Source organism: Mauremys reevesii, linkage group 10 (genome assembly GCF_016161935.1).
Source record: "Mauremys reevesii isolate NIE-2019 linkage group 10, ASM1616193v1, whole genome shotgun sequence".
Taxonomy (NCBI): Eukaryota; Metazoa; Chordata; order Testudines; family Geoemydidae; genus Mauremys; species Mauremys reevesii.
Window position 1 is genome coordinate 42404890 of NC_052632.1, and position 20589 is coordinate 42425478.

Consider the following 20589-nt stretch of genomic DNA (forward strand, 5'->3'; position numbering starts at 1 on the left):
GACCTGGGCTCTATTCTGAGCTCTGGCCTGCTGGGTGACCTTGGGCAAGTCACGGCCTCGCTCTGTGCCTCAGTTTCCCCATTTGTAAAACAAGGATAATGAGGCTGCCCTCTGTTGTAACATGCTTTGCGATTGACTGAGGAGAGGTGCTCTGTAAGAGCTCAGTATTATTATCACTACACTGCAGAATCCTCTGGGAATAATTAACCACGTGATCTGTGGGCTGCAATTATCCCTGGCACAATTCTGCAGGCTCCAGGGGCAGCTTGGTCCATCTGCCCTTCTGTGGTGGAGGTGGCCTATGCAAACATCCCTGGACTCTGGGGTTCCCAGTGGCTATTGGGACTCTGTGGAGAGGCACCTGGACCCATTGCATGGGTATTGGCTCAACCCCCTGGTCTGCAATGACCATCCAGGGCTTCAGGCACTCCAAGGGGATGATGGGAAACAGCCCCCCCATGAGACGTGCCAGCCCTTCTCCCTGGCCTGAGAGTCGCAGGGGTTGGGTTCCCTAGGGGTGGGGGTGTCTGTGCTTCCAGTCCTCCCAGTCCACTGGAAATTGTGCAGAGCTTCCAAGGCACCGTGGGGGTTCCCGACCTGGAAATCACCCTTGTGTGGAGCAGCCAGTGGGAAGCCATATCCTGACAGGTTGGCCAGGATCAGAGCCTTTGTGGAGGGAATCCATTCAATCTGCCTAAACTTGGGCAGCGTTTTGGCTTTCCCCTCCCTATTTGCGGCACCACAGAGTGTGATCTGGCCCAGTTAACACTTAGCTACCAAGGTGTGTGGACTCCAGGACCTCTGTAGCTCAGCGCTCAGAGTGTTTGAAATCAAGGAGAGGGGTGTCTTAGCCAGTCCCTTGGCTGGGAGACCGCTCGGGAAGAGCCATGTGCTGCTGGTGATTCAGTGGGCAGCATTTTGTTCCCTGAATCAGCCCCGGGCCAATTGCCCGCAGAGGTGTGGGGGCCTATTTGTGTTTATGGCCCGTTCTGCAGGTGCCCTACGCGGCACGGTGTGGGTGTGCATGGTCAAGCAGTTGCCATGCTCTGCCCAGCGGGCCGGGCGAATGCATTCCTGTCTGGGTAAAGTGCCCCGGGAGGAGGGGAGCTTGGTATTGATGTTGGCTGACTCTGATCTCTCTGCAGAGCCATCGATCGAGGTTTTCCAGCCGTCTAATAAGGAGGGGTTTGGCTTGGGTCTTCAGCTGAAAAAGTAAGGCCAGTGCGCTTGTCACCAGGACATGCAGTCGGGGCATCTTCCCCATGGCCAGTGTGAGGCTGGGGCCAGAAGGGCTAACGCGATCTTGGGCTGTATAAACAGGGGAGCCACGAATAGGAGCAGGGAGGTTACTTTGCCTCTGTATCTGGCACTGGTGTGAGGGCTGCTGGAATCTGGGCCCACAGCTCAAGAAGGATGGTGATACATTGGAGACGGGTCAGAGAAGAGCCACGAGAAGGATTAAAGGATTAGATAATAGTGACAGATTCCAGGAGCTCCATCTATGTAGTTTAACTAAGAGAATGTTAAAGGGGGACAGGCTAGAAGGACCTACATGGGAACAAATACTGGCTAAAGGCTCTTACAGTCGAGCAGAGAGAGGTGTAACAAGATCCAATGGCTGGAAGTCAAAGCCAGACAGATGCAGCCTGGAAATAAGATGTACGTTTCTAACAGTGAGGGGAATGAACTATTGAAACAATTTACCCAGGGTCATGGTGGATTCTCCATCCCTGGTGATTTGTAAACCAAGACTGGCTGTTTGTCTACCAGCCCTGCTCTGGTTCACACAGGGGGTAATTCAGGGATGTCCCCTGGCCCGGGTTGTAAGGGGGACCAGGCAAGATGATCACAATGATCCCTTCTGGCTTTAGGATGCAGGACTCTGTGAGTACCTGTTAGTGCAGAAGGGGCAGCCAGGTGAGGCAGGATGCAGGGTCGACAGGTTGTAATTATGTTTATTGGTCTGTATTTCTCACAGGCCTTTTTAATGCCGTGAGGAGCCTTAGCCAGGGCTGAAATGCCGTGGGATCTGGACTCCTGGGCTCCCATCTCTCAATGATTCCCTGAGGCCAGAATGTCCCATGGGAGACAGACATGAGCACAAAGCCCAGGGCACTAGGGTTCCTTTGGATTGCCGAGGGGTTTGCTGGGCGGGGGCCATGGTGCCCTGAGCGACTCGCCAGGGGACGGATGGCACAGGGGATTGGCAAAGGGCTGTGGTGCCATGCACCTATGGTCAAATCTAGCCCATGCCGAGTGGAGACTGTCACCATCCAGTGGGGAGCCATGCGAAATGAGCTGCTGAGCTCCAGTCACTGCCTCGGCCACATGGCACTGACCGGCGCCTTGCTGGAGGAATGGGCGAGTGAGGACATGGGCACCGAACTGTCCACTTAGGCTGTGATCCTGCCCGTTCCTGCAGCCCCAGTTCTCCCTGCTACGCCCGTGCTTTGGCCCCTCTTTCTCACAGCCTGCCAAAGCACCTGGCCTGCAGTGCCCTCCTCTGCTGGGGCCTTACACCGCCCCCAGGCAGAAACTGTTAGCTGGGCGCTCCATGTCACACACAGGGCCTGGGTCTCCCCTGCCTCCCCCGTGACCCACCCCTATCCTGAGCTGGGAGGTGGTGGCGCAGGGGAGACCCCAGCCCTTTGGGTTTCATGATGATCCAATGGGAATTAGACGAGGCCCCTGATCCCCATCAGACCTGATGCCTAGTCACGTTCCAGGTCTGGCGTTTGTGCCCTTCCCTATGGTCTGAGCGCCAGGTGGCTGGCCCCATCCAGCCTGTGAAGTCACCTCTGGCTCTTCCCCCCAGGATCCTGGGAATGTTCACGTCCCAACAATGGAAACACCTCAGCAACGATTTCCTGAAGACCCAGCAGGAGAAGCGGCACAGCTGGTTCAAGTCGAGTGGCACCATCAAGAAATTCCGAGCGGGCCTCAGCATCTTCTCTCCCATCCCCAAGTAAGGCTCCCGCAGACTGTCTCTGGCCCAGCTCCCTCCCCGAGCACGGCTCTCTCTGAACTGTGGTCCCAGGGTCGTCCCCTATCCCGTAGGTTCCTACTCTGCGTTTACCCTGTCAGTGTGCGTGTGGTGGGATTCATCTCCGCCCCCCCCCGCCGCTGCCTGGCCCTCTTCCACGCCCACACGCTGCCAGGGGGGATTTCATTTGCTGCCTTGTCAGCCCAGGAGCCTCCATGGGCACCGTGCAGGACAGGAGTCACTACCATGCTCTGTGCTGCAGTTTGCCCACCTGTGCCGGGGGGCTGGCTGGGGGGCGGGGGGGCTGGCGCTGTGTCAGTGCTGTCCCTGATGGTGTCAGGCCTGCCTCTGCTGTGGGGTTCGGGATTTCCCATGCTAGGCAGGCTGTGCCAGGGCACTAAAGGCCAGTGAACTGTGGACAAAGCTCAGCCATCCCCTCCTTATTGCTGGGGGGTGGGTAGAGCTCATCAGTGGCTCCCCGGACCCCGCAGCCAGTGAGTCTTGCAAGAGGGGGAGGCACATGCTGCCTCGGTGGCACTCCCAGCTCCTCTTGGCCCAGGAGCAAGTGACTGGCACTGGGAGCCTCCGCAGGGGTGCCGGCCAGGGGCACTGATCACCAGGCCCTGGGGCTGGCACCCTTCTTGCTGCTCTCCCCCTCACCCCCCGAAGCCAGCACTTTGTGACCCCTGTGCTGTGCCGCTAGCTCTACTTGTGCCAGACTGGCACAGGCCTCCAGATGCCGTGTTGCTCGCCCCTTGCCCATACTGCGTTACCCCCCGCCCCCGCCTTCTCCCTGTGAGCTGGCTCTGGCCCCCTGGCAGGCTCATGGGTCCCTCTGTCTCCCCAGGTCTCCCAGCTTCCCCATCATCCAGGACTCCGTGCTGAAGGGCAAGCTGGGGGTGCCAGAGCTCCGTGTCAATCGCCTTATGAACCGTTCCATCTCCTGCACCATGAAGAACCCCAAGGTGGAGGTGTTCGGCTACCCCCCCAGCACCCAGGCAGGTGTCGCCCCATTCAACATCCTGGTGGGTTTCCTCTGCGTCCCCCTGCCTTGGCTCTGGGTGTGTTTTGCTCACACTGACTCTGGAGTGTGCTCCCCCTGCTAATGCTCATGCAGGTTTGCCTCCCCCTCTTCCCCACTTCAGCATCTGGGGGATCCCCCGGGCACAGGCCAGCTCCCCCGCTGCGGTCGCCAGGCAGCCTGTTGAAACGAGACTTGTGCAGAATACAGTGTGTGTGGCAGCAGAGCTCCTGGCCCTGTTGGGAAGCAGCCAGGCAGCTCCAGCAGATCCTGGTGCCAACAGGGATAACGCCAACCTGGTTTGGCCTGGCACCTGCGCTGCCGGGGGCGTACCACCCGTTCCTCCAGCTCTCGTGCTGTGATAGCAGGTGTTATTGCTTGCCAGCCCCCGTTGTCTGGGAGCTGTGAGTCCTCCCTTCTTGCCAGCGGAGCAGCCAGGCCCTGAGTCAGTGTCCTAATGCACCCTCTTCCTGGGGCATGTCTTCACTGGGAACTCAGCAGCAATGATACGATGGGCCCCTCAGCCGAAGCCGCCTCCTGGAGCATGGCCATTCTTCCCCCAAGACACAGGCTCTGGCTTTTCTTTTCCCCCGGGGGATGCTCCACCCTCACTTCACCCCAGGCCCTGCCTCCACTCCACCCCTTTCCTCAAGGCCCCACCCTTGCCCCACTTCTTCCCACCCCCACTCCATCCTTTCCCCTGAGGTCCCCGCTGCTTGCTGCTCTCTGCCGTCCCCCAAGTGCCTCCACCAGCTGCTGAACAGCTGATTGGAGGCCCCACCAAACAGCTGATTGGCACCGTTGCCAATCAGCAGTGGCTGATTGGTGCTGAGCACCCGCTATTTTTTTTTTCCTGGATGCTTCAGCTCCTGAGCACCCAGAGAGTTAGCGCCTATGTGCCAGGATCTCCTCTGGCTTAGCTCCCTAGTTCTCTTTGCCCGAGAGCCATTCTCCCCTCCCTTCTGCCGAGGGTGGCGCGAAGCAGGGGCAGTTAGCAGAAGAGCTCTGCCCCGGGACAGGGTCTCAATGTGCCCTGGCACAGTGCCTGCCGAGCTACCCCAAGTGAATGTCACTTCTTGGAAGGGTGCGGTAAGGTACTGGGGTAGATGAGGGGCAGAGCCCAACATCCTCAGCCATCTGGCACGAGGTCCCATGCAACAAAGGGGAAGGCGAGCGCAGAGCCCTCAGGCTGCTTCCCGCTCTGCCAGCCCACGCCGAGGGGCACAGTGGCCCATGGGCCAGGAATGGAGGATAACGCGGCTGGGTCTGGTTTGTGTGCCCTCTGCAGGTTGGTGGCCATTGCAAGAACATCCCCACACTGGAGTACGGATTTCTTGTCCAGGTAAACCATGGTCACTAACCGGTGGCCCCTGAGAATGCCTCACCTGCCCTCTCCTCCTGCTCACCCCCCTCCAGCCTGGTCCCTTTCACAGGCGGCTGCTGCCTGCTGGGAGAGGCCCAGGTGTGCCGGGCCCTAGAGACAGGGCTTTCTTGCTCTCGACTCTTGTCTTGGCTAGGAGCGGGGTCAAGCTTAGCTACCAGCTGGGCTGGCCTCAGTTCATTGCCTTTCCCAGTGTGGATGCAGGGTAACGTCTTGAGCTCCATTTGTCTGCTTGACCTTAACTCGGCCGAGCTCCCAGGCGAGACCAGGCCGCAGGCTGGGTTGGAGGGTGAGGGGTGGAGGAAGGGTCTGTTCTGGTGGAGGAATTCAATGTCCAGGGGTGTCAGTCAGTAGGGAAAAACCTTTGATTAACCCCCCTCCATGGGGCCGATTCTGGCTTTGCCAGGCTACGGTCCTACTCTCATGGATGTTCCTGGCACACGGGTACTGTCTGCCCCGTGGAAGGGTTGGATTGCCCAATGGGCAGCCCACAGGCTATTGTCTTTGGGGACAAAGGCCCATCTGCATGGCTGTAGCATGGTCTGTCTGCGCTCCTCCCCATTGTGTCTGGACAGTGTCACCGTCACAGGACAGGATTCCCTCCGCCAATAAGGGGTTCCCCTGCCAGGCCCTGTCATCACTAGGAGAAAAGAGGTGTTTGTAACACGTTAAGTAACACGACCCCAGAGCCTGGCATGGCTCTTCCCAGTGCGCTGGGGTGTGTGTGTGTGGTCAGAATCCTCAAAGGTCCCGCCTCTGAACCCCTAGCACTCCCCGCAGATCTGTGGGTTGCAGGGCAGCTCTCCACCTTGCCGTGGGCTGGCAGCATGGGGGCTTTGTTCCTCAGAGCTGAGCCAGCAGAGCTGAGCATTTCCAGGCTGACCGTTGGAGGCCTGGGGCAGGGTGCACTGGTCAGCATTCTTCCATCCAGTGCTGGCTGCCGGGAACCCTCTGCCTGAGCCATGGTTCCCACATTAACACAGGTATCCAGCCTGACACGCAGCCTCCGGGGAGCGAGCTGGCCACGTGTTCAGCCCTGCTCCATGTGGTACACCCCTCCAGGGAGCCGTGATGTGACCCTGTCTAAACAGGGCCAGCTCTGCTCTCTTGCGCCCACCCACACCTGTTTTGATCCTGCCCCTCGAGTTTAGAAGTGGCCTGGTCCTAGCTCAGACAGAGGCTCACCCTGGGGGTAGCTCCATGGGAGGTGGTGAATTCTGCCCAGCCAGGTGCCCAGGTCAGCAGACGGGACAGGACAGAGACAGCTCAGTGCTAAGAAAGGGCCCAGACCTGCTGTTTGCCCCGGGACGGGAAGTGTTGCCTGGTGTGGAGTATGCTCATCCTGTGGCTCGGTGTGGAGGGGGTGGCTTGTGCTGGGGTGTGTGGCCCGGAGATGGTCCTGGCTCACTGCGGCCTTGCTGTGCAGATAATGAAGTATGCGGAGCAGCGGATCCCCACCCTGAACGAGTACTGCGTAGTGTGCGACGAGCAGCACGTCTTCCAGAACGGCTCCATGCTCAAGGTACTCCAGCCAGCCTCCCCAGGAGCGCCTTCGTGGTGGGGCTGGGGGTGGGTGGAGGCAGGCCAAGTGCTGGTGTCCTTTGGCTTGGCTGGCACTGGGAGTACTCCTCGTTGCCCTTTGTGCTGCTGGAGTCAGCAAAGGGTGGAGCTCAGGCAGCTGGGGGTTCTATTAACCTGCCCCTATAAAGGATGGAAATTGCTAACTTGGAGGTGGGGTAATAAGGCAGGTGAAGAGAAGTGCTGTGATTGGCAGAAGGAGCCAGGGCCCTTTAAATTGTGCCCAGCAGCACCCCCCCCCCCGGAAGTGGGTGCAGAGGGAGGTTTGCCATGGTTCAGAATGGCTATATCTGGCGGCAGCCCTCTGGCAGTGCTGTCTTCCCGCAGCCCATGGGCTGCTATGTGCCAGGGGCACAGCCAGCGATGTGGGGGGTTTGATCCCAGTCTTTGATCACAGGGGTGCTACCAGGAGCCAGCCTTATTGGCCTCCCCTGCCCAGCCCAACTGCCCCCTGGGAAACCCTCCAGTCAGAGAGAGACTGTCCCCACATGCTGGGATCCTAGAGGGTAGAATCATAGAATATCAGAGTTGGAAGGGACCTCAGGAGGTCATCTAGTCCCACCCCCAGCTCAAAGCAGGACCAATCCCCAGATTTTTACCCCAGTTCCCCAAATGGCCCCCTCAAGGATTGAACTCACAACCCTGGCTTTAGCAGGCCAATGCTCAAACCACTGAGCTAGCCCTCCCCTGAGTAAGTTCAGCATTGCTCCCTGCCCAGCATCCCACACCCACAGGCCCCTCTTCACCAATAGCCAGGCCTATGGCGGGAGTGGGCTTTGCTCCCCGCAGCGCAGCAGCTGCATTGTGGTGGTGATCTGTGTGCAGGGGAGCGGAGCAGTGCCTGTCCTGCTGCTGCCCCCTGCTGGCTGACTCCTAACTAGCATGGGAGCGTTAATCACTCACCACTTGGCCCCACCCAGCTGAAGAGAAGGCAACATCCTTAGGCCTGAATCTTGGGGTGCTGAGCACCCCCACCTCCAGCTGAACTCGAAGGGGCTGCTGATTGCCCTGTATCTCTTCAAATCCAGCCCAAAGAACCTCAGACTGAGGACTTAGCAACCGAGCACCCAAAGTTAGCATTCTTGAGAACGCCGGCCTCACCGTACCCAAGCCTCAGTTTCCCCACATGTCGTAAGGGGATGGTGCCTCCCGGAGAGTGAGAGTGCTAATAAGGGAACGTGTGCTGAGCGCCTTGGATGTCCGGTGCTGGAGCAAGGAGGTGGCCTGTTGTTGTGACATGTAGCTGTAGCTGCTTCTGTGTCCAGGAGCCTCGGAGCGGTGCGGGAGCTGCATTGCTGGCTTTGACAGAAACAAAAATATTCCCAGAATGCACCAGGGTCTCTATGGGAACAGGTTCCAGGGGGCAAATGCTGCAGTGCCATCAGGGGCGGCTCTAGCCATTTTGCCGCCCCAAGCACGGTGGCACGCCGCGTGGGGCGCTCTGCCGGTCGCCGGTCCTGCGGCTCCGGTGGACCTCCCACAGACGTGCCTGCGGAGGGTCCGCTGGTCCACCGGAGCCGCCTGCCGCCCTCCCGGCAACCAGCAGAGCGCCCCCTGCGGCATGCTGCCCCAAGCATGCGCTTGGCGTGCTGGGGCCTGGAGCCGCCCCTGAGTACCATCTCATCTGGGTTGCTAGCACGCCTGGGGGCTGGGGCAGGCTTGCTCCCTGCGGTACCTGCTCCTGGCCAATGGTGAATGACTCCAGTGCTGGGGTCAGTGCAGGAGGCTGGGGCATGGGGCTCTTTCTAACCCGCAGCGTCACTCTCGTCTCCCTGCAGCCGGCCGTGTGCACACGGGAGCTGTGCGTCTTCTCCTTCTACACCCTGGGGGTGATGTCTGGCGCAGCGGAGGAGGTGGCCACGGGAGCAGAGGTACTGGCGCCGAGCGGAGGACATCAGCAGGGGCACAGGCAGAGAGTTGGGGGGCGGGGAGCCCTGTGCCCGGGGGAGAGCTGTTAGGGAAGGAGCAGAGTGACGGTGCCGCAGCATTGTCATGGCAGGTGAGAGTCCCTTGGAGTGCCTGCTCCCCTGACAGCCCCAGCCCGGAGGGGTGCTGAGCTGAGCATCTCGCCCCGACTTGGACAGAGCAGATACCTTCCCGCCCCGATCAGGGCCTTGCTTCCTGGCAGCTGCCGGCTCCAGCGGCCCAGAGCTCCAGGGCTGGATCTCGCGTCAGGGCCTGATCTTGCGCTAGGGGCAGTGGCGCTTCCTTCCCATCCTCCTCCTCCTCTCAGTCACACTCTACCCCGGCCCAGGTGGTGGACCTGCTTGTGGCCATGTGCCGGGCTGCCCTGGAGTCCCCGCGCAAGAGCATCATCTTCGAGCCGTATCCCTCTGTGGTGGACCCCAGCGATCCCAAAACACTTGCCTTTAACCCCAAGGTAAGCGCCTCATCCCGCCGCTGCGAGCGGGGCCCTGGGCCGCTCCTGAGACCATGGTGGCGAGCTCCAGCTCGGGGCGCAACTCCCGCTTGGGAGGGTCACTGAGCCAGGGTGTGGTGGCCTGTCCCTTCTCGCTACAGACTCAGCTGCTGCCGCCTGAGGCAGGGGAGACGCCAATCGCTCTCCTGGAGCTGGGCTGGCTTGGTCGGACCTCGTGCTGCTGTCAGTCAAGATGGCAGTGGTGACCCCAGGCCATTTAAACGCAGACATTTCCAGGTGTGACTATGCTCCAGGGGGAGGAGATGCTATCTGAGCTGGGAGACAGATGTCCTCCTCCTGCCCTCGGATTGGGTCCAGGGAGTGGGGCGACTCTGCTTGGGGGCAGGAGTTGGACAGAGAGACAAAGGAATTGCCAGAGCAGATCTGAACAGAGCCCAGGCTCCTGTCTCTGACAGCCATTAGCATCAGTGCCACCAGCCTGCTGTGGCCCAAAGCCAGACTCCGGAGTACCTCTGTGTGAATGGGCGGGGATGGCGTCTGATCCGCCTCCCACTCACCCTGTGGCTGCAGTGCAGTTCCGATTTGCACTGACGCAACGGGGCGATGAGGCCAGAGGTTCCCTTGACAGGACTGCGGGTTGGTGGGGGGGATGGACAGGGAGGACAGGCTGGGTATGTGCCCGTGTGCACTGTGCCTGACAGCTCTCTTTCCCTTCCCACGTGCCAGAAGAAGAACTATGAGCGTCTGCAGAAGGCCCTGGACAGCGTGATGTCAATCCGGGAAATGACCCAGGTACAGTAGCCGGTGCTGCCATCTCTGGGTCTGACCTCAGGGCAGACCCAAAATCCAGGCTGCTTGTGTTCCCTTGCTGCAGGGGAGGTGACATTCTTGACGTTCATTATTACTCATAGGCCCACCACACTAGAGGTCCCAACCAAGATCCAGGCCCCAGTGTGCTAGGCACTGCACAGCCCCAGAGGAAGAGCCAGGCTCTTTCCTGAAGAGCTAACAGAGCCATGACATCCCCAAGGTCAGGGGTAGGGCTGGGAGTACAGCCTGCTTCTCCTGAGCCCCAGGCCGGAGTCCCAGCCCCTAGCGAGCCAGCGTCCTAGCCACAGGGCACCACTGGTGAGCCAGGTTCACTTTCCTTTGCCACCCTGCTCTCCCTGTGGAAGGACGCAGGCTGCAGATGCTGGTGACAGAAACCCCAGTGCCCTTGGCGCTCCGACTCAGTTATGTGACTTTCTGACTGAGATGTGCCCCGTGTCCTGTGCCAGGCCCTGGGGTTAGCGCTGCCCTGTTCTTTGCAGGGCTCGTATCTGGAAATCAAGAAGCAGATGGACAAGCTGGACCCTCTGGCACACCCTCTCCTGCAATGGTAAGTGTCCCATGTCCTGCTGGGCTGTGGCAGGGTCGGGGCAGAGGTGGGCGAGGGTCTCATAGGGTGGATGAGATGCCAGGGGGTAAAAGCACTGGCTCACCAAAGGGACCCAGTTACACTCTCCCCGGGATGAGCAATCCAGGAACAGTGAGGGTTTGAGCTTCCCAGTCAGCACAGAGGCACAGTCCCCAGGGCACGGCGTGTCAGACCCTATGGTTATTAATGTAGTAGAAGCATGACCATCTCTCTGGGCCAATATCAGATGTACTGCCCAGCCTCTGGTTCCCCCGTGCCACCACGAGTGGCTAAAAGCTGTGCTGCTTCTCATACAAACAGCATCTGTTTGGCCCACTAGGGCAACGTGGGTCCCACCGGGGGAGTGGATGGGCTGGAATGTTGTCATCCTCTCTGGCCCATTGCCAGACACAGAGGCACCAATCCTGAAGGGCTGGAGCTGCGATATCTCTGGATTGGGTGAACCTTGAAAGGGAGCAGTTGAGAGGAAACACTTGTTCCCCCTCAGATCATGTGGCATGGCTGGTTCGTTTTTCTTTTTTCTGAAGCTTTCAGGACACCACACTGGGTGGGCTGGGGTCTGACCTGCCAGGGCAGGGGGCGGGACACCATGCTGGGTGGGCTGGGGTCTGACCTGCCAGGGCAGGGGGCGGGACACCACGCTGGGTGGGCTGGGGTCTGACCTGCCTGGGCAGGGGGCGGGACACCACGCTGGATGGGCTGGGGTCTGACCTGCCAGGGCAGAGGGCGGGACAACACGCTGGGTGGGCTGGGGTCTGACCTGCCAGGGCAGAGGGCGGGACATCACGCTGGGTGGGCTGGTGTCTGACCTGCCAGGGAGGAGGCGGGATGCCACGCTGGATGGGCGGGGTCTGAACTGCAGGGGGGGAGGGCGGGACACCATGCTGGGTGGGCTGGGGTCTGACCTGCCTGGGCAGGGGGCGGGACACCACACTGGGTGGGCTGGGGTCTGACCTGCCAGGGCAGAGGGCGGGACACCACGCTGGGTGGGCTGGGGTCTGACCTGCCTGGGCAGGGGGCGGGACACCATGCTGGGTGGGCTGGGGTCTGACCTGCCAGGGCAGAGGGCGGGACACCACGCTGGGTGGGCTGGGGTCTGACCTGCCAGGGCAGAGGGCGGGACACCACGCTGGGTGGGCTGGGGTCTGACCTGCCAGGGCAGGGGGCGGGACACCACGCTGGGTGGGCTGGGGTCTGACCTGCCAGGGCAGAGGGCGGGACACCACGCTGGATGGGCTGAGGTTTGAACTGACAGGGGAGGGGAGGCGGACACCATGCTGGATGGGCGGGGGAGATAACTGAAGCAAGGGAGCAAGTGGGATGCAACACTGGATGGGCAGGGTCTGATCTGCCAGGGAGGAGGCGGGACACCAAGCTGGATAGGCGGGGTCTGATCTGCCAGGGAGGAGGCAGGACGCCACGCTGGATGGGCGGGGTCTGATCTGCCAAGGACTAGGCAGGATGCCATGTTAGATGGGCGGGGTCTGATCTGCCAGGGAGGAGGCAGGACGCCACGCTGGATGGGCGGGGTCTGATCTGCCAGGGAGGAGGCGGGATGCCACGCTGGATGGGCGGGGTCTGATCTGCCAAGGAGGAGGCAGGATGCCATGTTAGATGGGCGGGGTCTGGTTTGCCAGGGAGGAGGCGGGATGCCACGCTGGATGGGCGGGGTCTGATCTGCCAGGGAGGAGGCGGGATGCCATGCTGGATGGGCTGGGGTCTGATTCAATATGTGAAGAGTGTGGACTGGTCTGATCTAAGATGTCCTAACTGGGCCAATAGCTGATCTGGCAGGGTAACCCCGTAGTTCTAACAGCCTCTTTCTCCTCCCTAGGATAATCTCCAGTAACAGATCTCACATTGTCAAGCTGCCTCTCAGCAGGGTACGTGGCCGCCCCCCTTTCAGGGTACGATCTCCTTCCTTTTGGGTCAGGCTGGCTGCGTGCCAGCATCCCGCTCCCTCCTGCATGCCCACTGAGTGCAGCCCTGCTCCATATTGCCACAGTGAGCCGGAGCTTCCCCAGCCCCCTGTTCCCAGCACGGCTCCCCGGCCCATGTGGCTGGAGCCACCTGCTGGGGTGAGGACTCCCATCCAGTGGGACTCTGGGTACAGCTCACTCGCTCCTAGGTCACTGGTAACAGCCTGAAGGCCCTGCCGAGAGGACAGGGCTGCGAAGGTGAAAGGCTCCATCTGTGGCCATTACTAGCCACTCAGGGAGCAGCCTTGGTTTGCTTCCACCCCCACCAGTCACTGCCTGGCACCCAGCGACCCTGAGGTGTGCAGGAGTCTGCACTACTGGGCCCTGCGCTGGCTCCTGGAGACGGTGGTGGGGTTGGGATGGGGGTTCAGCGCTGGGGACGGACTTCCCTGCATGATCTCTCTCTCTTTGATCTCTCTCCTGCTCGCTCGTTCCCTCCCCTTTTTGCTGGTCTGTTTCCCTTGGTAGCAGCTGAAATTCATGCACACCTCACACCAGTTCCTCCTGCTGAGCAGCCCCCCAGCCAAGGAAGCCCGGTTCCGCACAGCTAAGAAACTCTACGGGAGCACCTTCGCTTTTCAGTGAGTCTGCGGCGGGATGGGGCCCTTCCCCCTGGGGCAGCTCCCCACTGCTTCTTCCTGGGAGCTCCAAACCGGCTGGTGCTGCCGCCCCCGGGTTCTCCTTCACTGCAGCATGTCAGGAGAATCCCTGCAGTGGGGCCTGTCCCTGCTCTGGTAGCGATGCCCTGGCAACACTAGTTCCCAGAGAGAGCGAGCCAAGGCCCCTGCTGCAGCAGAACCAGGTACTCAGCCAGGCGAGAGGCTCAGTGTACCTGGGGGAGAGCTGTGGCTACAGGCAGGCTGGGGGAGGGGTTGCTGCTAGATAAGGAAACTTAGGGCCTGATCCAAAGCCCATTGGAGTTAACGGAAAGGCCCCCATTGGGCTTTGGCTTGGCCCTGCGAGCTCGCCTGGCAGTGGAATGGTGGTGCTGTGTGCTAGGGAGGAGAAGGACCCTCTGGGTCAGATCAGAACCAGCTCAATCCAATGCCCAGAACAGGGACTCCAGCCCCAAAGGGGCTGGCGACTGACAGGGACCAGCTAACTTGCATTATTTCCTTACCCTGGGAGGGCAGAGGCGTGGCCAGGCCCAGACGGAGCAGTGGGGGCTGCTCTCCTGAGAATCCCAGCCTGCTGCCTCAAAGCCCACAGGTGCAGAAGGATCTAAACTTACCTGCACTAAGCGGGACCTTTCTGGGGCTGCCCGGCTAAGTCTGTGTTATGTGGCCATGGCACAGCTGGGCATTCTGGGGCACTGCAGGGCCGCCTGCATCCCCAGGGTGTGTGAGTAGGGAGTTCCTTGGGAAGGGCTGCTGGCTGGGTCTGCCGAACCTCTGTCTCCATTCAGCCTGGCCTGCCATCCTGCCAGAGGCCCAGAGCCATTGAGAAGGGGAGGCTGGGCGTGCCCCAGCAGAGGAGAGAGTTCTTGGGATTTTACAAAGCCACACCAGCCCTAGGGGAGGGTGTATCTGTGGGTCTGACTTTCCTGGAGCAGGAGGTGTGAGTCCTAGCTGGCATGGACATAGCCAGGCATAGCGGGAGGGGCTAGCCACCCTAGGTATGTGGCTAGGCTCTCTCCTGGGATTGTCCTCGGGGAGGCCAGCCCCTCCTGGTGCCCGCACTGCCACAGACACGGCGACGTTTAGCACTCGCATGGGTGTCTGTTACAGCCAGAAGTTCCACCTCTGGCCTTGCCATCCCAGGTGTGGGTGCGTGGGAGAGAGGGAGGCCGGGGCGGGTGCTGCTCTGGTAGCAAGGGAGTGGCTGGCTGTGTTTGTGCTAGGTGCCAGTGAAGGAGTGGAGGGCAGGTGAGTGAGGGGACAGGTGTGAGCAGGGGCGCATGCAGGATGGCAGCGCTGGGCAGGGCTGTGTGCCTGACGTGCTGGTTCCTTGCTCTTGCAGTGGATCTCACATTGAGAACTGGCATTCCATCCTACGCAACGGGCTGGTCAATGCGTCCTACACCAAACTGCAGGTAACAGCCTGGTGCCCACCCTCTGCCAGCGCACTGACCACATGGGCTGGACGTGGCCACGTGCAGGTGACCTAGGCTCTCCTGGGCAATGAGCGAGCCAGTAGGTCTGAGATCTGGGCTCTGGCCTGGCTGGCATTAGACGAGAGCCCAGCTTTGTGGGGAGAGATTAACCCCTGCAGTGCTGGGCTGCAGTGAGCACCAGCAGCAGAGTCTCCCATCAGCAGGGTGTGCCCAGGGGAGATGTGTCTGAGGGCTCCCAGGGCAGTGGATTTTCACTGATAGCCTCTCCGGGGAGGGTCCCACACCCAAGGCCATGCCCTCTCCTCTTCTCACTGCAGCTCAGCTCCCAGCAGCCGACTCTCCCAAACCGCCCCACTCCCAGCAGTGCCCAGGCGCTGGCTCTGCAGGCTCAGCTGCTCCTGAGTGAGACAAGCAGACAGAAAAGTAGTTGGACAGACTGACTGGCGGGGGATGGGCGGGAGACAGACAGACAACATGCAGGGGAGGACAGCAGGAAGAGGGGCCTGCAGCATGGGGCGGATGGACAGACTGACAGACCGGGGAGAGGTCTGCAGTGTGAGGCAGACAGACAGACCGACAGGTGGGGGAGGCACTGGCAGCGTGGGGTGGATGGACAGACCGACAGGCAGAGGAAGGGTCTGCAGCATAGGGCAGCTGGACAGACCGACAGGCAGAGGAAGGGTCTGCAGCATGGGGCGGCTGGACAGACCGACAGGCAGAGGAAGGGTCTGCAGCATAGGGCGGCTGGACAGACCGACAGGCAGAGGAAGGGTCTGCAGCATAGGGCGGCTGGACAGACTGACAGGCAGAGGAAGGGTCTGCAGCATAGGGCGGCTGGACAGACTGACAGGCAGAGGAAGGGTCTGCAGCATAGGGCGGCTGGACAGACTGACAGGCAGAGGAAGGGTCTGCAGCATAGGGCAGATGGACAGACTGACTAGCAGGGGAGGGCCTGCAGTCTGGCCAGTCTGTGCCCTGTTGGTTTCTCCCTGCCCTGGCCCTGGGCTGGTGGATGCGGCGCCCGCGGGTACATGCTCACACCCTCTGCCTGTGTTGCTCACGCTGGTGTTTTCCTGCAAGCTGCATGGAGCAGCCTATGGCAAAGGCATCTATCTGAGCCCCATCTCCAGTATTTCCTTTGGATACTCAGGTAAGAGGCTCTCCTCTCTCCCCATCTGTCTGTGCACCCCATGGCCCTGGAGAACTACACGTTCCCCTCTATGCCCTGTTGCAAACCCAGCCTGGGAGCGACGCTGCTGGGCTGGGGCAGTTCTGGGTGCCCTGTGGAAAGGGCTCGTGCCAGTCGCACACCGCTCAGGCTGGGAGAAGCATGTGCAAACAGCATTTTCCAGAAGCCATGTGTAGTAGGGAAGGAGAATGCAGCTCCCAGGGCCAGTTCTGAGCGGGGTTTCCCACATGGGTCAGCCTGCACAGCCTGCCCTCTGGGGCTCTGGTCTGTGCATCAGGCTGGGCTTGATGCGAGGCCTAGCTGCACATGTTGCTTCCAGCCAGAGCTGTGTGTGATTGGCATGAGTGCCCCCAGACCCTGCTCCTCTGTCACCCCTGTGCTCCAGGCTGTCCCCCTCAGGGCTATTGCCAAGAACAGCTCCATCCAGGATGGCTGGGCAGGGCGTGCTGGTGGCATGGAGGCAGGTTTAAATTGTAGGGGAGCTGGTCCTGTGGCCTCCTGGGATTAACCTTTGCTCATGCCTGCCTTCTCTGAGACACGCCTGCTTGGTGGCGCCAGCATGCCTGTTTTGTGGTGTGTTTGTGTGTGCGCCTGTCTCAGCTATGGTAGTCCCCACGCATTGCACGGCTCCCTCTTTCTCCCCTCCCCACCTCTCTCTTTGTAACATGCCCTGGGATGTACCCGCAGCCATTGGCTGGGAGTGCCAGATCCTGCCTCGGTCTGACGGAGTGATGGGTCTTCTCTGATGGGAAGTCCCTGGCTATGTAGGTATCTGCTGTCACAGCCTGGTACAGTCGGGAAGGCGACTCTGCCAGCCTATGGGGGGCGGGGGTGTCCTGGTTCTTCTCCAGCATTGCATGGCACTGACTTTAAGAAGCAGCCTCCCATGCCTGCAGTCTGGAAGGTGCCATCGATGTCTCAGGAACGGATGGACAATGAATGGCTCTCTGCAAAGCGTCTGCTTCCTGGGGAAAGCTTTGATTTTTCATCCAAAACCTGAATACCTTGTGGAAGCTGTAGTTCAGGCACCTCGTGTCCCCTTTCTCCTCTCTGGGCCAGGCTCCACAGCCAGATTTTATTTCTCATGATGCATCACCCACCTCTCCAAGAGGGGACACTGTGGTGAACCGTGAGCAATATAGTCTGACCAGGGGGTTTAGCCCATAGAACATAAGTAGGGCCATACTGGGTCAGACCAAAGGTCCATCTTATCCAGTATCCTGTCTTAGGACAGTGGCCAATGCCAGGTGCTTCAGAGGGAATGAACAGAACAGAACAATTATCAAGTGATCCATCCCCTGACCTCCAGTCCCAGCTTCTGGCAGTCAGAGGTTTAAGGATGCCCAGAGCATGGGGTTTAGTCTCTGGCCATCTTGACTGATAGCCATTGAGGGACCTGTCCTCCACGATCATATCTAATTCTTTTCTGAATCTAGTTATTGTTTTGGCCTTCACAGCATCCCCTGGTAATGAGATCCACAGGCCGATTGTGGGTTATGTGAAGAAATACTTCCTTATGTTTGTTTTAAAGCTACTACCTATTAATTTCATTGGGGTACCCCTGGTTTGTGTGTTATGTGATGGGGTAAAAACACTTGCCTATTCACTTTCTCCACACCAGTCATGATTTTGTAGACTCTATCATATCCTCCCTTAGTAGTCTCTTTTCTAAGATGAAGAGTCCCATTTTTTTAAATCTCTCCTCAAATGGAAGCTTGTCCACACCCCTAATAATGTTTGTTGCCCTTCTCTGTACCATTCCCAATTCTAATACTCCTTGTTTGAGATGGGGTGACCAGAACTGCAAGCAGTATTCACTGTGTGGGCGTACCATGGATTTATATAGTGGCATTGTGATATTTTCTGTTTTTTATCTATCCCTTTCCTAATAGTTCCCAACATTGGGTTAGCTTTCGTGACTGCCACTGCACATTGAGCAAATGTTTTCAGACAACTGTCCTTAATAACGCCAAGATCTCTGTCTTGAGTCGTTACAACTAATTTAGACCCCGGCATTTTGTATCAATAGTTGGGATTATTTTTTTCCAATGTACATTACTTCACACTTATCAATACTGAATTTCATCTGACATTTTGTTACCCAGTCTCCCAGTTTTGTGAGATCCCTTTGTAACTCTTTGCTGTCAGCTTTGGACTTAACTCTCTTGAGTAATTTTGTATCATCTGCAAATTCTGCCACCTCACTGTTTACCCTTTTTTCCAGATCATTTATGAATATGTTGAACACTACTGGTCCCAGTACAGACTCCTGGGGGACACCACTATTTACCTCTCTCCATTCTGAAAACTGACCATTTATTCCTACCCTTTGTTTCCTATCTTTTAACCAGTTACTGATCCATGAAAGGACCTTCCCTCTTATCCCATGACTGCTTAGTTTGCCTAACAGCCTTTGGTGTGGGACCTTGTCAAAGACTTTCTGAAAGTCCAAGAAAACTATACCGACTGGATCATATACTTGTTGACCCCCCTCAAAGAATTGTAATAGATTGGTGAGGCATGATTTCCTTCTACAAAACTTGTGTTGACTTTTCCCCAACATATCATGTTTATGTATCTGATAATTCTCTTCTTTACTACAGTTTCAACCAATTTGTCTGGTACTGAAGTTGGGCTTTCCAGCCTGTAATTGCCAGGATCACCTCTGGGGCCTTTTTAAAAAAAATCAGCATTACATTAGCTATCCTCCAGTCATCTGGTACAGAGGCTGATTTAAGCAATAGGTTACATACCACAGATATTAATTCTGCGATTTCATATATGAGTTCCTTCAGAACTCTTGGGTGAATAACAGCTGGTCCTGGTGACTTATTACTGTTCAATTTAGCTATTTATTCCAAAACCTGCTCTATTGACACCTTAGTCTGAGATGGTTCCTCAGGATGGCTCAGGTGTGGGGATCTCCATCACATCCTCTGCAGTGAAAACTGATGCAAAGAATTCATTTAGCTTCTCCACAATGGCCTTGTCTTCCTTGAGTGCTCATTTAGCACCTCAATCATCCAGTGCCCTCACTGATTATTTGGCAGGCTTCCTGCTTCTGCGGTGCTTAAAAAAATTGCTGTTAGTTTTTGTGTCTTTAGCTAGTTGCTCTTCAGTCTTTCTTAGTCTGCCTTAATATGCTTTTACACTTGACTTGCCAGAGTTTATGCTCTGTTTTATTTTCCTCACTGGGATTTGACTTCCAGTTTTTAAAGGATACCTTTTTACCTCTAACCCACCTCTTTTACTCAGTTCTTTGGCCATCGCAGCATTTGTTTTGGTTCTCTTACTGTTCTGTTGTGTTATATTTGGGGTATACATTTAGTCTGAGCCTCTGTCATGGTGTTTTAAAATAGTGTTGATGCAGTTTGCAGGCATTTCCCCCTTGAGACTGTCCCTTTTAATTTCCATTTAATGAACTTCCTCCTTTTTGTGTAGTTCCCCTTTTTTAAGTAAAATGCGACTGTGGTGGGTTTCTGTGGCATTTCCCCCCTCCAAAGATATTACATTATGGTCACTATTACTGAGTGGTTCAGCTGTGTTCACCTCTTGGACCAGACTCTGTGCTCCACTTAAGAGAAGGAGAACATGAAGCACCTGAACTACAGCTGCTATGGGCACCGCAGCAGCATTTCCATACTGAACATGTTCGGTTTCAGTTTCCCATTTTTCAGAGAAATATCAACATTTCCCATGGAAAATTTGGACAAAAATAACTTGTTTAATTTGTGTAAAACTTTGCCATAGAAAAATAACCTGTTTTCCAACTAGCTTTAATTAACATACTTCCCCCGATGTGTCTGCCAGGGCACCCAGCTTCCTGGCTGGCCCAGTTCCCTCAGCCATTGCATCAGCACAATAAGAAACCCGATGCAAACTGGGAGCCCAGTCTTGCCTCCCTTGTGTATCTGAAGCTTTTATTGGCTTCAGTGAGGACTAGGGCCCTCGTCTCTTAGCCCATCACCTCTCAGGCCTTTCCTGTGCTGGGGCTTGCTTGGTTTATTTGATCTGCAAAAGTCTCTCCACAGGAACTTTGAAAATCTGGCTTTATCTCTTCAAAAGAGCTCAGGCCCAGATTTCCAGTATTGGAACCCTTCACCGGGGCCAGATTTCCCAGAGAGCCCTGCACCCGCTGTACTCAGTGGGCGGAGCCCCTAAGCAAATCGGGCCAGTCATGTGGAAAGGTGAAGAGTGCTAAAGAGCTGCAGCCATAGATCCCCATCCTGGAGCAGTCTCAGCACAGTCGCTGGCATCACGGCTACTAGCCACACAGTGCTGCCGTGGCCAGTGGGGGTGGAGGGAGAGTTCCCACAGATCCCCCTCCAGGGTTTCTGCTGGCCCTTCTCTTGATCCCATGGATTCACAGATTTGAAGGCCAGAAGGGACCACCATGATCACGTAGTCTGGCCTCCTGTCTAACCCAGGGCAGAGAGCTGGGGGACGTCGAGACTCCTGGTCCCTATTTATTCCCCTCTCCATGGGAAGGTGAACGTGGGGAGCTTTCTGATTCCCAGGGCCCTTTTACACTACTCACTCTGGGGATCTGGGGCCAATGGGCTGATGTCTCTTAGGGCACATCAGAAAGCAAACGAGGGCAGTGGAAGC

General features: G+C 57.8%; 1 protein-coding gene across 10 annotated transcripts in view; it reads left to right on the forward strand.

Annotated features, from left to right (window-relative positions):
* Positions 1–20589, forward strand: part of PARP6 (poly(ADP-ribose) polymerase family member 6) — a 50878-nt gene that overhangs the window by 21021 nt on the left and 9268 nt on the right. The window contains exons 7-19 of one of the 10 annotated variants that reach the window (XM_039492808.1): positions 1146–1212; positions 2816–2965; positions 3831–4008; positions 5293–5346; positions 6812–6907; positions 8742–8834; positions 9218–9343; positions 10070–10135; positions 10654–10721; positions 12595–12667; positions 13208–13320; positions 14699–14771; positions 15873–15942. In XM_039492808.1, coding sequence (XP_039348742.1) covers positions 1146–1212; positions 2816–2965; positions 3831–4008; positions 5293–5346; positions 6812–6907; positions 8742–8834; positions 9218–9343; positions 10070–10135; positions 10654–10721; positions 12595–12667; positions 13208–13320; positions 14699–14771; positions 15873–15942 — 1227 coding nt within the window. The remainder of the gene's footprint in view (positions 1–1145; positions 1213–2815; positions 2966–3830; positions 4009–5292; positions 5347–6811; positions 6908–8741; positions 8835–9217; positions 9344–10069; positions 10136–10653; positions 10722–12594; positions 12668–13207; positions 13321–14698; positions 14772–15872; positions 15943–20589) is intronic. The other 9 variants (XM_039492809.1, XM_039492810.1, XM_039492811.1 and 6 more) reach the window with 9 other exon arrangements.